General features: G+C 49.0%; 1 protein-coding gene across 1 annotated transcript; it reads left to right on the top strand.

Annotated features, from left to right (window-relative positions):
• The first annotated feature begins 7,233 nt into the window (after window positions 1-7,233).
• Window positions 7,234-9,105, top strand: LOC119101267 (uncharacterized). Its single transcript, XM_037224568.1, has 3 exons — window positions 7,234-7,273; window positions 7,629-7,833; window positions 8,341-9,105. The coding sequence occupies exons 2-3, from the start codon at window positions 7,645-7,647 to the stop codon at window positions 8,488-8,490; spliced, it is 339 nt and encodes a 112-aa protein (XP_037080463.1). The 5' UTR covers window positions 7,234-7,273; window positions 7,629-7,644; the 3' UTR covers window positions 8,491-9,105.
• The last annotated feature ends 2,339 nt before the right edge of the window (window positions 9,106-11,444 follow it).

Below are 11,444 nucleotides of genomic sequence, written 5' to 3'. Positions count from 1 at the left end.
ATTTTTTGCATTTTGATGGCCTGTGATAATATCAGTGGAAATGTTTCAGCTTTTGACTATACACGATGAAAATGTAAAATTTCACGCAAATGTCAGGATAGCAGTGATACGTGTAACTTTCTATATAATGAACGCAAATTCTAGCTTTCCATGGCTGCGTCTGACTGTACATCTGGCCCCGTGGGTGGGGTAATATATTCCTCGTAGTGTGGCCAGGTCGGCAGAATTTGTCATCTATGAGAAGGCATCGATTGTCCTGGCCTTTACACGATGACATGTTATGCACATCCTCATCTTCATCACTTTCATGGTTGAAAGACGTCTTCGTCGACTTCCGCTTCGCTTTTCGGCCTTGTCCCTTGTTTTCCCGCATTGCGGCTTGCTCTCATTTTTTTCTTTGTTTTTGTTTTCTTGGTGGAGTCGTTGCTTTTTGGGAGTCCACGTCAGTACCATCGATCATCTTCGCTTACGATTACGACTTACGATTACGATTGGTGTTCCACTCTTTCGTGGTGGAACCCTTGATATGGGTAATATGGCTTCCACTGCAACGCAGGTGACTGGTGCGTTGAGCACGGCTCTAGCGGACCCCTGCTCAGTCTGTTGAAGGGTGCTACATGGTCCTGTACCGGAGGCGCCCGCTCCCTGCAGGGTGCTACATGGTCATGCAACGGAGGTTCCCACACCTTGCAGGACGTTGCCTGGTCTTGCGCCTGTGGCGCCCGCTTCCTGCGGGAGCTCAATTGTCCAAAGTAAGACGTGAGAGGCGTGGCTGTCCAGGATGAGGAGGACGTGTTACTCTGCCGAACACCGAGCGAATTTTTCAAATTTGGTGAAGTCATTAGCACAGGCAGGGGGAGGGGGCACAGGTTCCGAGCGCCCTTCAAGCTCCTCGAAACCTACGATTGAGGGCCCGATTTGGGGGCCCAAAGGGCCTGAAAACCAGTCGGATGTCTCATTCAGGGGCCCGGTCCGCAGCGCCGGGCACCCCAATTCCAGCCAGAGGGCTTTGTGCGCTGATCAGGGGCCCACTGAGGCCTATATTTCTGGCCTATAGTTCGGCCAGGCACCACTAGTAACGCACAGGCGGTTGCGTAACGGCATGGACCTAAGGGCCATTTCTCAAGCAGGGACAAAGCTGGGGCCAGCGATTTACATTGCTTGGGCCCCACAGCTCCCGACAGGAGATCTGTGTTATCAAGGGGCCCGAGTCGGCCAGAGGCAGTGTTCGAGGAGGCCCGCAGAGCATAGAGGGCCCACCCGGTCCGACGATCGAGGGCCCAATTGCAGGGTCTAAAGGCATAGGGGGTTGGTTGGAGTCTTATTAAGGGGGCCCCGCCTGGCAAAGACGGACCCTCAAATACCGTTCAGGGGGCTCTTTGCGCCAATCAGGGACCCCCTAAGCCGATATTAGCCTATCTGTCGGTTAGGAACCATCGTACCACAAAGTCGGTTCCGTACCGGTAGGACCCACTTCCCAATCAGCTATAAAGCCGGGACCAATGATTTACACCGGCCTGGGGCCATGTATCTGTCAGAGGCCTACAGCGCCTAATAGAGGGCCCCATGCTCGCAAGGGCCCGAGCCGACCAGGAGAAGTGTTCTATGAGGCCCCAATAGGGGCCCAGGCGGCCCCACCGGAGCAGACGATCAAGGGCCCGGTTGGAGAACATAAGGGCTTGGGGGACTGGCTGTAGGTCATAAAAATAATCGTGGTCCGTAGGGTCGTGACCTGAAATATCAGTCAGAGGTTCCCTTGCACCGTTTTAGGGACCCTTGAGACAATGCGGCTTCGTAAGTCGGTCAGAGACCACGAACACCGAACAATCGGCTCCATGTCCTTCTAAGCCCTTGAGACCCATTTCCCAAGCAGAAAGGAGGCCGGGGTCCGCAATTTTCAATGTTCGGAGTCTGACATAATGAGGGGCTCCTGTGTCGGTCAGGGGCCTCAGTGCCGGGCAGGGGTCCTGCGGCGGAAAATGAACCCGAGTTGGAGCGGCTTTTGAGGCGGCCCGAAGAGGGGCGGAAGGGTCTTTCGAGACCAAAGATCAAGGGCCCGATGGGGTGACTGAAGGGCCTGAAGGGCTGGCATTAAGTCACATTAAGGTCACAGAAAGGACCCGCACCCATATGGGTGTGATCTCAAAAGTCGTTACGATAATCTCTTATCAGTAAGATGATCTCTTATATATATATATATATATATATATATATATATATATATGTGTGTGTGTGTGTGTGTGTGTGTGTGTGTGTGTGTGTGTGTGTGTGTGTGTGTGTGTGTGTGTGTGTGTGTGTGTGTGTGTGTGTGTGTGTGTGTGTGTGTGTGTGTGTGTGTGTGTGTGTGTGTGTGTGTGTGTGTGTGTGTGTGTGTGTGTGTGTGTGTGTGTGTGTGTGTGTGTGTGTGTGTGTGTGTGTGTGTGTTGTGTGTGTGTGTGTGTGTGTGTGTGTGTGTGTGTGTGTGTGTGTGTGTGTGTGTGTGTGTGTGTGTGTGTGTGTGTGTGTGATCAGACAAAAACGTGCTCTCAAAAACAAATGGGCCATATCTGACTTGGGGGGGCTTTTACTAACTACTTTTACTACTACTTCACTACTTTACTAACTACTAACTTTTACTAACTTTTTCAGGGGCCCTTTGTCGACCCTGTGCCCCCCTTGCCAATGTTCTGGCTGCGCCCCTGGTTGAGGTACTTGAGGAATATATCCTCGTTTACCCATCCCCTTCGTTGCACATCCTACAGTGTCGGTAGGTACGCCTCGCAGGAAGTGGTTCTTGAAGTTCACTCCAGGGGACATGATCAGTGATGGGACAGAATTCCCGACGGCGGTGGCTGAATAAAACCAGTGTGCTCAGCTCTCCTCTTTCCGTGGAAGTGACGGAGCCCACCTACCTCGATCCCGTTTTCACCACTACTACTTTTGGCGTCTGCACTGTGATTACGCCCGTCCCATCAGCGTTATAACTGTCCTCCGGCGAAAATGTGTGCTCTCCCATGCCTCTCCCAAGTTAAAAAAAAAATTGTTTTCGCCATGTGCTTGTTGAAGGCGCTGGCACGAGCAAGACACGCAGGCTCTGGTGTGCCGCCTCTGTAGTGGGTTAAGTTGTCCATGATTATCTTACCCACATCTGTGTTGGAACAAGCTGGCCCACTACATGACAAATAAAACAGCATGACTCACGATTTACTCTGAAGCTCAGCCGCGCGAAATCTAAGACGATTTCAGCAGCAGACATGGCCAAATACATGTGAGTCAGCAAACGAATGATATCTTCAATACCAAAGTCAATGGAACACAGCACACATTCGCGGAAATATCGACATAAATGGGCTAAAAATCATATTAATGTTCAGAGTACACTCGTCACCCGTCCGCCGCCGTTCGCGTCAAAACAGGTAAGGCCGAGCTTATCAAACGTACCACCAGGCAGCCGCTCGGAAACAATGGAGTCCTGGAACTGAAGATGTATGGATTTGATCAGCTTACCAACGGGCTCAAATTATCCCCCTTTACGCTACGTGGGTTAGTTTGGGTGCAACACATATTGAATTGCTTAACGCAAAAACAATTGATTTTCCTATCGCTCTGGCGGAACGCCTTCATTGCCCATTGTTTTGTTTAATGTGTGCGGTTAGCTACATGTGCATCAGCGACGAAGCATCAGCCTCGCTGCGCCTACAGTAGTGAAGCAGAAGAGCACATTCGGCGGCTCTGTTGATTACAACGTCTGAGGAATTTGATTGTTTGCCATCAGATGACGATCATGTGGTGGCTAAAGGGACTAGAATCTCTCTGCACCTCTGTGCAGTCGTATGACATGATGTCCAGGCAAGGCACGGTGTCATAAAAAAACGTCATGAGACAGTGCTGATAGCCTTATTCCTCATCACATAGTTATAACTGGCAGCTAGAGTAGCAAACTAAGCGAATGAAAGATGTGTTAACTAGTGAAACGAGAAATACGATATGCAATATGACTAATAAAAGTACTAACTATTTGACAAGACTTGTAGCAGCATTTTAAGTGTATATATATATATATATATGTATATATATATACATATATATATATATATATATAAATATATCTATAAATATAAATGTATGTACACACAATTTAATGATGTAGTGAATAAGTTTTTCACTACGTCATGGTTTGATTGCGTCCTGACACGTTTGTATGGCGTCACAGGGGCACCTTCAAACGGCGCGCATCTAGACATATTCACATGATGTACATAATATATGTGATCTCTCTCCCTCTCCCTCTCCCTCTCCCTCTTTATCTCTCCTCTCTCTCTCTCCCTCTCTCTCTCTCGCTGTCTTACTCTCTCCATGGACGAACCCTGCTAACCACTTCAAGCATCGGGGCAAACGCCACCGCTCGAGTTTATCTTGTATATTGCGAATGGCGCTAAGGGTATTCGGTTAGTCATGACCGCCACACGCCGTGAAACTTCAGTGCTTTCAGAAGCAAGTGCTGACGGATAAGGCCAAAGGCCTTTTAAACCTGAGCAAATCTCATCAGCACTACTTAGCCAACATCCATGGGTCGAATATGCCATCTGAAGTGGCCAGGACTGCCGTCTCAGTTAAATTACTTCCATCGCGTCCCGCGCTAACTCGAGATAGCAAGACATGCGATGGCTTGGCAAGTGTGTATGGCTACTTGCACACCAGTATCTCTTTTAGCATAAGCACTATGGGAAGGAGCGAGACTGGATCCATGCCGCCTAGTATGGAAACATCCAACATCCAGCCCCACATGTGATGTCTCCCACTTACATGGCAGTATCCCAGAGTAACTGCTGTTGATAATATGCAGTAACGCTGGCATAAGTACTGGTGGGCAGTCCCTGGCAATATGAAACGTCATGCCATCGTGACTATAGGCGACGCTGGTGTTCATCGATATCGCAGAACATTTTAATTCATGTTTCTTAGCTTGTCGTAGGCAAAGGAGCCGGCGCGCATTCATGTAACACGCAAGTCCTGCATACCCATCAGAGTCCCTGGCAATAGCTCATCGGAGATCTTCCTCCTAACGGACGAGCTCGTTGGCCTAGCCATTCAGCTCATTTAGAAACTTTGCATCGCTTGACTATGTCATGGCACGTTTGTTTGACGTCAGAGGGGTTTCCAAAATGCCCGTGCGAAATTGCCGCCCTAGCGGACGGGCTGACTCACTTGTTGTATTTCAACTTCTCGAGAGGTGTCATGGCAATGAGTGTGGCGTTTCCAAACCCAAATATCGCTGTGCGAGCGTGTTTTGGCCCTGTCTTGTCGTGTTCTTGCATATTAATCCGTGATTTTATCTTGTTCACTTGCATTCACTCTTCGCTTATGGCAGTATTCTTATGATATTTTATTACAAGTCTTAGTTCCGTGATAACTGGTACTACTGTACAACTTTCTGTATTATGTAGCCCAAAACGTGTTTCGTGTTTGAAAGTTACAATGAATGCATAACGTTGGTTGAAAGCCAATTGAACGACTTTGTTTCTTGAAATCGTAAGCACGTAACCCGGGCCAAATATTTCGACGATCATATTTGACTTGGCCTTGGACACCCCATGGCCAATGCAGTGACAGCATTCGAGTAACGTTTCTACGGCGTTATGCGGACCTAAGTGACCTTGAAATAGTCTGCTTGAGAACGTCTGTGCAAGTTCGCGGGCGTCTAGCTCAGAACCCAGAGGGTTTAAAGTCCAAAGAAGGACTGGACCGTAAATATCACCGAATGATCTCCAAAATGGCTATCTCAGATCATAACCCCATACAAACGTGGAACACTTCCATTAACCACATCCGACACGGAAAGCTCTCGGCTTCGCGACAGCTTTGGACTGGACAGATCTGGACTTCCCGCTATTGAGGGCAAGCTTGTCAAGGAGCGATTTCGCGATGGTCAGGAACTCGCCAGAGCTAGAGCATCGGCCAACCAACGCACTTTTCCGACCAATACACTTTTACGATAACGTACATGCGTGTGTATATCGCGAATGGCCGGGCACCATTTTCGGCGCGGCTGCGGCGCTGTCTAGTCGAGCCACAGCCTGGCGGACACTTTCGCCGCCCGAGGTACAGGCAGCATTTGAGCGACCATGTTCTGGGGTCACGTGCGCAGCTGACTCCAGCTGGTGCGCGGGTGAACGTACCCCAAACGGTGTTAATTGCGCCCGTGTTGACATAGCTCTCCACGGGCCCCAAGTGGGACAGGCAGCTTTTGTTGCTCCCGGGTGTCGTCACTCCCCGAACGGTTTTGAAAAAAGTGACGTGTTGTCGACATTTATGGGCCTGAAGTGGTAGTTTAGGTGTGGATGTCTCCCTCAGGATATCGGCTTGAGATAGTAAGTGCCATGGAACATACCGATCCAGAAGACGAGGACTTAAAAAGGCGCTGAGTTAAATTCCAAGTTTTGACAGGCACATGATCAGGATATGTGTTTGCTGCAAGAAATGCGATTCGTTGTTTTTTAAGCGCCGTGGTTTATGTGAACGCGAAGGTGAAAAAGTAACAAAGCGATTGCACGCCAAAAATCCATGCTTGCCATAATGGCTGCGGCTCAAACCACGCTCTTTTCCGGCACGAGATTACAACGCCAATGAGCAAAGCAGATGTGCCAGCCGCAAAACAATGCAATACTGCCTCTACTATAATACCACTTTGGAAACCGCTTCCCATGACGCGAACGTTGACCAAGGACAATTAGTTATTTTAGCTCAGAGCGGCCAAGCTGAAAGCTGACAACGCTGCCTGCGAGCGGCGTGGAGTCTCACCACGCGGTACTGGCAGCATGTGGCGAACTGTGATCAAAACAAGACGGTGGACGGGTTCATCAGCTTAACGGCGCCAGTGGCAAACTAAAGACGCCGCGCAAGCTTGCCGACCACAGCACCGGCCGCCGCCAGTGACGCCGACAGTGCCTGGCAGGGCTGCTACACAGAGACACGTGAGGCGTGCCGTCCCCCGACCCGGCGTCTGTCATCAGCTCCACACTGCGCATGCTGCATGTCTGACAGCACACGCTGTCCACTTGACATTGCTAGCTTGTAAGCACACTTAACGCAGCACTATTGCCCGCCTTGCTTGCGGCGCGCTGTGCGTTCGGTACGCGCGCGCTCTCTGTCACCGCGCACGGCCGCGCGCGGGCGCCAGCCGACAGCGAAAGTGCACCGGCGCCGGCGGACAACCACGGCGATCGAAAGGCGACAGGTATAAACGGAGCGGTGGTGGCAGAGAGGGACCAGAGTGAGCCGCGGCGTGGCCAGGGTGAGTACGTGGTCTGTCCTTCCTCCTTTACACCCATACATGCTCACTGGTTCGTCCTCAGCAGCACTCCGGCCGCTCTTGTTGGGGGTCGGTTCGCGGTCGTTGCCGGTGTTTATCCGACGTACCGTCGCTCGGCGGAGCTTCTGGATAACCTAGAGTGCATCAGTGAGCCACCTGACTCAAGCGTGCCATTCAGCTGTTCGTCGACGCTTTTGTATCGTACGAGTGTCTTCATGATGGCATGAAGACACTCATCGGTGAGATATTTCATTTCTCCCCCTCACGTGGCGTGGTGCTCTATTCTGGTTTCCATCGACTGAACGCGAGTGATTGCAAGCAGTTTTTATGCTTTCAGAACATCTGTCATCAGGATGAAGTTTGCTATCATTCTCGCTGCCTTTGTGGCCACGGTAGCCGCCCAGGAGGGATACAACAAGGGCTACTTCCAGTACGCCAACGTCAAAGGTCCGAAGGAGTATGAGCACGGCTATAATCGGGGCAACGCCTACCACAACCGCGACCACTTCCAGCAGAATAAGGACCACAAGTTCCGCGCCAAGGTAAGGATGGCATGTGTCGCACTTGGAGGGGCTTCAGCGGAAGGGGCTTGGGTGCACTTCACAATGTTTCAGGGTTATCATTGGGTGAAATCACTTTAGAGGCCGGCCTTGTTCTGTCACTAAGGATGATCGGCTTATGCAAACCTGCGAAAACCTAAGCGGATTATACATTCGTCGATTTGTTGATTAAAGCTAATCGATCGACCTCTGACAAGTGTTCTTTATGTCAATGGCCGGAACCGGTGCCGGCTTATCGCCTCAGCCGTCACCTGGTCGGGATGCGTGTCGAAGGACTGGTGAGGAACCGGGGCACAGTTAATGTCTGTACCGCCTCCAGTGGCGAACAGCGCAAGCTGCATTAAGTCCGCGTCCTGTTTGTCAATATGTGAAGCAGCTTTTTAGATCTCGTCTAGACTAAGTGCTCTGGGGAGTGCGCTGTGACGTTTTATTTTCAACACATCAAGCTGTTGTACCGTGCTCCCCTTACACTTTCCTTCGGTGCGTCAGGTCAGCTGGAACGACAAGACCGGCGGCCAGGGAGAGCACTACTTCGAGTACAACCACGGCCCCAAGGGTGGCCCGTACAAGGAGCCTGCCCCCTACGCGCCGGAGCCTGCTCCATACGCGCCGGAGCCTTACGTGCCCACTTACAACTGAGGCGGCGTGGAACCGCGGGAGCCGCCGAAGCAGACTCCCGGAGCCGATACACCACGCGCTTTCATCTTCGCCGCACGTGCTTCTAGTCAGAATTTCATCAGCTGGTGGCAATGTGAACGTGCTGCCATGACTTCCGAGCACTGCGACGGTGTTGACCAATGTCTTTCAGCACATTCATGAACGCTGCTGTCCTTGCCTTAGTCATTTTTAGTTCTGGCATTTCCGTATGCGTCGTTTGCCTTTACTTTATGCGTAGAACTGAACAGGTAACTGCATTCTTCGCATCAAATGCTGAATAGTCTGGGAGTTATTTCACCGCCGTATGAAGACTGTCGCCTTCATCGGTTCACTGCAAGAGTAACGTTGAGAGCAAATTGTTTCGTGCGTGGACCTTCCTGACGATTGTTTAACGCCCCTTTGCACTCAACGATCTTGGCAGTTAGTTGCATGTGTTGTTTTTTCCTACAGATACTTGAAGCAAATGTTTTATCTATTTTTCTACCTGTCCATTTGATAACGTTCAATGCTGGTCTGTTGTTCATTGAAACGTCTAGGCCTGTTGTGTTTTTTGTTATGACTTGTTTTTTATAATAAACGATGCCATAGGGACTCAACGCTGAGCTGGTTATATGAATACGATTATGACGTTTAGTGACTGAACGCACATAGTATGCGCATGCAGCCCGCCAACAAGTGGAAGTTGGTATCAGTTGTCCTCTTTTAAACAAGGGTGTTACAAAAGGACCAGCAAATTATCAGCCAGTGCCCCTGGTTCCACTCCTTGGAGAGATCCTGGGGCGGAACGCCTTCGACAAACTTCATTCACGAACTTCGTTGTTGCCTGTATTGCTAACTTCGTACCTTAGGCTAACTTAACTGCGTTCCTAAGGTGATTTCCCCCCGGGTCTGTATATGGAACAGGATGGTGTTATTCCCAGGAAGCCTTGCAGTACACATCTCATGTAGCAGATCATTGTTATAAATTGTGTGGGAGTAGGTATGGTGCCATCAATTGTGTGGGAGTAGGTATGGTGCCATCAATTGTGTGGGAGTAGGTATGGTGCCATCAATTGCTGATAGCGGGACGGGGTCGTAAAACCATCACGACACTTGAAAACAAAATGGGTGAGATATCACGCGTTTAATAGCCATGGCGTTCTCGTAAGTGAGTATTGCTATGGAAATTCCTCACGTGCCTTCCGCTGCATCTCCGTAAGGCAGGTGGCGTAGAAATTGGAGATGGGAGCAAGGTTTGTGCGAGAACCACAACTTTTTAAAAATACAGGATTGGCTCCGAGGGCGTTAACTGGAAAGTAATAATCCAATCGACTAAAAACCGCTTCCCTACCAACGCGCCGTCGTCTCATGCTGGCGGAATAAATGTTATCGCAGTTTCGTAGCTTCTTCTCAGCACAGTGCATGCTATCATGAAGACCAATCGGCCATATCGTGTATTATTGTATGAATTTGTACATGTACAGTGACAAAGGCTTCTTTGGTATCGTTTGCCCAAAAATATTTTTATCTTAAGAAAAAATCCTTTCAAAACAGTTCGAATTCAAGCTTTAGAAAGAAAAAACACCCGTGCTCGACTGATGAGGGGGGGGGGGGGAGGATGGAATTGAGACTCCTTAAACATCGTCCATTTCACCGTGAAAATAGAGCGACATAATCCTCGCGAAATGTGCAGTACTAATCTTCATGCACATTGTCAAAATCACGGAGGCTGAATGCAAAATTTCTTCCAAAATCCTGGGAATTTCGATCAGATTTCTGTAAAATCACCCAGTATATTGAATAGGCCTATTGACTGAAGAGGCCATGTTTCCCTTAGCCCGTCCTTGCCTATGTCCCGGAATGTCCTTTAATTCTTTTTTTGGCATATTGTCGGCAATTTTGAATAGTGTTGTAGGCTATGTCATTACCATAGGATAGTTATAGTGCTATAATTTATTTCAATTACATTATTAACGACTTCAAACATCATCCTAAAAGAGTTCGGGAACTTGCTAGGTGTTAAGTGTATTACGAATGCATTTAATTGGCAATGATCCAGAAAATAAGCTCAGTCACTCAGGAGCAACGCTCTAAAGTTGATCTCTGCCAGTCCGGCCAGTCATTGCTGGAACACACATTGAAAGTCATTGCGCCAGAAATTTTGAGATCATTGAGTGCTTAAAGATTAAACCAAATAAGTACATGCACTTATCTATACATAGCAGAACACTTTTGCAATATTCACCACTTTTGTCCATGCTCCAACAAGTGATGAGAGCTCTTATTTTTGGATTTTGAGCTCAGACTGACCTCGTAGAGCGCAGTGACCTGCTTCGAGCTTCAAAATTTCTCCCGGGTACACAACGAATGCATAAAGAGGTACCAAGAATTTCGTGTCGGTCCGCACCCCTGTTTTGTATTTGCTAATCCCCCCAAAAATGTAGTTTGAAAATACTAGATAATGGCGCTGCCATGCAGAGCAATTTCATACGACATGTTTCAAAATAGGCAATGAATAAGAAAAATATGAAAAATTGCAGGGCTGCATCTACTGGTGTTCTAAAGCTACTGCAAAAACGCGACGGTAGAAGTAGTGATACACGTCATGGTCATTAACGAGAGCGTACAAAAATAGCAGCCATACCCGGGGAATGAAGAATATTGCATTGTAGTGCTGATACTGCACTTAATATCAGTGTCCACCATTCCCATCAAAAATGCCTTCTATCCATAGGTTCCAGGAGCGTGATGTTATGTAGTGTCAGGTGTTGTTACCTCCCATTACAGTGTTAAGGTCAAGGCACGGAAGACTCTAAGACTAGGCACGAACTGTGCTCGATCAGTAGCCCTAAAGGGAAACATCACCCAGTGGTCTTTTGGGGTACTAGAACCATCACACTAGTATTCGTAGCAATGTAATCCTACCGACGTGAGGGAACTTCATTATGGCAAAAGTT

Source organism: Pollicipes pollicipes, unplaced genomic scaffold (genome assembly GCF_011947565.3).
Source record: "Pollicipes pollicipes isolate AB1234 unplaced genomic scaffold, Ppol_2.1 Scaffold_4881;HRSCAF=5763_pilon_pilon_pilon, whole genome shotgun sequence".
In the NCBI taxonomy this organism is placed as follows: Eukaryota; Metazoa; Arthropoda; class Thecostraca; order Pollicipedomorpha; family Pollicipedidae; genus Pollicipes; species Pollicipes pollicipes.
The sequence above is the reverse complement of the archived record's forward strand: the minus strand, read 5'-3'. Positions and strand labels throughout refer to the sequence as shown.

What these genes read in the sequence shown, in the direction of transcription:
- LOC119101267 (XM_037224568.1), top strand. Translation starts at nt 7,645, where the DNA reads ATGAAGTTTGCTATCATTCTCGCTGCCTTTGTGGCCACGGTAGCCGCC. An exon ending in ACCACAAGTTCCGCGCCAAG is followed by an intron (nt 7,834 to 8,340) that starts GTAAGGATGGCA and finishes TCGGTGCGTCAG; the next exon opens with GTCAGCTGGAACGACAAGAC.